The sequence below is a fragment of the Rhinolophus ferrumequinum genome, chromosome 9, assembly GCF_004115265.2.
Source record: "Rhinolophus ferrumequinum isolate MPI-CBG mRhiFer1 chromosome 9, mRhiFer1_v1.p, whole genome shotgun sequence".
Lineage (NCBI taxonomy): Eukaryota > Metazoa > Chordata > Mammalia > Chiroptera > Rhinolophidae > Rhinolophus > Rhinolophus ferrumequinum.
In genome coordinates this window covers 71,534,063-71,537,956 of record NC_046292.1, presented here as the reverse complement: position 1 = coordinate 71,537,956, position 3,894 = coordinate 71,534,063, and the positions used below count along the sequence as shown (strand labels likewise).

General features: G+C 43.3%; 1 protein-coding gene across 1 annotated transcript; it reads left to right on the top strand.

The window, feature by feature from the left end:
• Positions 1–228: 228 nt before the first annotated feature.
• LOC117027340 (cytochrome c oxidase subunit 7C, mitochondrial) lies at positions 229–647 on the top strand. Its single transcript, XM_033114987.1, has one exon. The coding sequence runs from the start codon at positions 309–311 to the stop codon at positions 498–500; it is 192 nt and encodes a 63-aa protein (XP_032970878.1). The 5' UTR covers positions 229–308; the 3' UTR covers positions 501–647.
• The last annotated feature ends 3,247 nt before the right edge of the window (positions 648–3,894 follow it).

The window sequence follows — 3,894 nt, the reverse complement described above, 5'->3', positions numbered from 1 at the left end:
TACCTACAAGGGAGCTCCCATAAGACTGTCAGCTGATTTCTCAACAGAAACTTTGCAGGCCAGAATGGATTGGCAGGAAATATTCAAAGTGATGAAAACCAAGGATCTACAACCAAAATTACTTACCTAGCAAAGTTATCATTTAGAATTGAAGGACAGATAAATAGCTTCCCAGACAAGAAAAACTAAAGGAGTTCATCATCATCAAACCAGTATTACAAGAGAAGAACTAGGTCGTGAGAAAAGGAAGAACCGCCATTTCCTCCGTTTTCGGTCTCTGCGCCTTTTGCAGGCCTCCCAACAGCGCTATGTTGGGACAGAGCATCCGGAGGTTCACAACCTCTGTGGTCCGTAGAAGCCACTATGAGGAGGGCCCAGGGAAGAATTTGCCATTTTCAGTGGAAAACAAGTGGCGGTTGCTAGTTATGATGACTCTGTACTTTGGATCTGGATTTGCGGCACCTTTCTTTATAGTAAGACACCAGCTGCTTAAAAAATAAGGATGTTTTACTTAATCCGTGAAACAGATATGAAGAGGAACATTTTAAGAGGTGCAGTCACTTTGAAAAATGGATCAAACTGTTGAACTCAACATACTAGAAATGTTTGTAAATAAACTTACAGCATGAATCCTTAATGCCTCTTCTCTCAAATACAAAATGTGATAATGAAAAAAAAAAAAAAAAACAGTATTACAAGAAATGTTAAAGGGACTTCTTTAAGAAGATGAAGAAAAAATATTAAAAATATTAATAAAAAGGCAATAAGTATATACCTATTAATAATTACTTTAAATGTAAATGGATTAATGTTCCAATCAAAAGATATAGGGTAGCTGAATGGATAAGAAAAAAAGACCCTTACATAAACTGCCTACAAGAGACTCACTTCAGATCGAAAGACACACAGACTGAAAGTAAAGGGATGGAAAAAGGTATTTAAAGAAAAAAAAAAAAAACTAGGGTAGCAATACTAATACCAGAGAAAATAGACTTTAAAACAAAGGCTATAACAAGAAACAAAGAAGGGCCCAGTATTCCCACTCTGAATATTTGTCTGAAGAAACCCAAAACATTCCTTCGAAGTGATGTGTGCATCCATGTATATTGCAGCATTATTTACAATAGCCAAGATATGGAGGTAACCTGGATGTCCATCAATGTATGAATGGATAAAGAAGAGGTGGTACATACATATAGCAAAATGTTGCTCAGTCACAAAATAATGAAATCTTGCCATCTGCAACAACATGGATCAACCTAGAGGGTATTGTGCTGAGTAGAATAAGTCAGAGAGAGACAAATGTCACATGATTTCACATATGTGGAATCTATAGAACAAAATAAACCAACAAAGAAAACAGAAACAGACACATAGCTACAGAGAACATTTTGATGGTTGCCAAATGGGAAGGGGTTGGGGGTGGGTGAAAAGGGAGAAGGGATTAAGTACAAATTGGTTGTTACAAAATAGTCCTGGGGGGGTGAAGTATAGCATAAGGGATATAGTCAATAATATTGTAATAACTATGTATGGTGTCAGATAGGTACTAGATTTATCAGGGTGACCACTTCGTAAGTTATATAAATGTCTAATCACTATGTTGTACACCTGAAACTAATATAACATTGTATGTCAACTATAATTGAAAATTTTTAAAATTATTTTAAAAAATAAAAAAATTATTTCACACAATAAAAAAATTAATTATTTTACACCTAAAAAAAAAGTCCCATGTTTTGGTGATGCCTTTTCCAGCAATCTTCTTGATCAGTTTTAACAACCACCCTAACTAGTAAGACAGAGGATTTGAAATAAAGTTCTCTGTGAGCAAGGTCCATAGAATTTGGTCTCTGGTGTACAAATATGGGGAAAGCCCAGCCTCATAGAAGTAGAAATGGGAAGGAACTCAAGCGTTTTACTCAATGCAATAAACTAATAGCTGGGGTAAAGAGAAGCCAATTTTTCAGCTTCAGATACCTCCCAGGAAACAGCCCTCTTCTTCCTCTACACTTTCAGCTGCTAAGAAACAAACTTCAACTCTGCGTAAAGATGCACTGGGATGGCTACTTCTGACTCGACTCTTCAGGTCTCACGAGTTAGCGAGTGTAGACAAGGCCGCACCAACAGTAATGTGTGCCCAGTTGTACCTGCGTCTTACCCACCTCCCTCGTACAGGGCTTCCTCACCGTGTCCTATCCCCAGTCCCAGGAGTCTCTCTGTCCCCAGAGGGTCCCCCCGCCTATGGGAGATCCCTGGACACCTTAGTTACGGTGTTGGGTGCTGCTGTCTGATGCAATGGAACCTTGTATTGTCTGAAGAAAGGGGTGCCTCTCTCCCCTCCTAATGTACTGTTAAAGGGTCCCAAGGTCATACTCCTGGTGCCCTGCAGTCTTATGGATGTTCTAGGTTTCACTGATTTAACAAACACTGGCACTGAAACTGTTCTAAGCAGTTTACAAACAACTCGTATGACCTCGTAGAAGCCTTGTGAACCAGGAACCATGTGTCATCTCGATAGATACGGGAGCCCAGCACAGAGGTTAGTGAGTGGAGGGACAAAGCTGGAATTTAAAAAATATGTTATTTTACATGTGCATTTATTTATTAGCAGCCCTTCCTCTCTCTGTGGCCCAGATGATGTGTCCAAGGAGCCAGGCTGAGGACTCACTCCAGCTGAAGTCAGAATCACACCTGGCCTAATGCTTTGCTCGTGGCTTGGCTCACTGTGCCTGGATCTCTCCCTGGACCAAGTTCTCCCCCAGAAGGCTCCTGTACCCCTTAAAGATATACCACTGACGGGCAGCCCAAGCAGCATCAGAAGCCCAAACTCCCAGTGGAGGAGGAAAGAGCTGCAGCTCCAGCTGAGATGGGCGGGGTCCCACTGGTATGATACAGAATCGGGGGTCTAGCTCTGATTGCTTTCTTCTCAGGCAGCATCTTTGGAGCATGGCCATTTTTTCTGGCCATCTGCTGCTCCCTCCTCTACTCAAGAGGTTGAGATGCGGACCTGAAGAAGAAAAGCAAGAAAAAAACACCATGGCTCAGTAGGCCAGGGCTGGAAAGAACTGTGGGTGGTCTCTGAGCTGAAGGAGATTCTGCTGCTTTGCCCTCTCAGGGAGTGGTGGCCCAACCACAGGCTAAGTGCATGGATAAGAAGGGGAATTTTACTTTCCCTTACTCTCCTCTCTCTCCTGATTGAAAAATTCAGGTGTGATGCAGTTGAAAACTGAGCGTTGAAAGACTCCCCAGGGGCTTCAATGTACTCTCCTTGTGAGGATGAAGGGGGCTTATACCAGAATGTTCTCTTTGCTGCATTCAGTCCCTGGGGGAAAAGGGGAGAGAGGCAGCTGCAAGCTCATCCTAGGCCCCTTCCACCCGCAAGCCCCGGGCTGTGGTGAGTGGCATCACAGCCTCCATAAACAGGAGGGGTTGCTGACCAAGCGCCTGACTATTTAGACAAACAACTGCTCGGGGCTCAAGCCTGCCCATCCCTGCCTTCCTGCCACTTTGGGCTGATTTCCTCCAATGCTAATGAACAGCTCATAAGTACTAACAAACTCCTTGGCACCTGGAAGCCGGGAAGAGTAACTTCCAGTTACTCTGGGCCAAGTCTGGACCCCACCGCAGTGCCAGCATTTTTGATTGCCGAGACTGGGTGGCATGAGATGTACAGAAAGCCTCGCCACCGTTCCCAGAACTGGCTCATTACTGCTGAATTACTTCCCACAGATGCATTTCTAGGTCACAGAAACTTCTACCTGACAGACAGGCATGAACACTGAAACCTTCCCTGATACTCAGAATATGGAGCAGGTCCCAGAAGGTCCAAGATGGGTCCCTGGTCCCAGAGAACATTTATGTAAGGACCACAGGCATCTTACCTCACACGCT

What these genes read in the sequence shown, in the direction of transcription:
- LOC117027340 (XM_033114987.1), top strand. Translation starts at nt 309, where the DNA reads ATGTTGGGACAGAGCATCCGGAGGTTCACAACCTCTGTGGTCCGTAGA.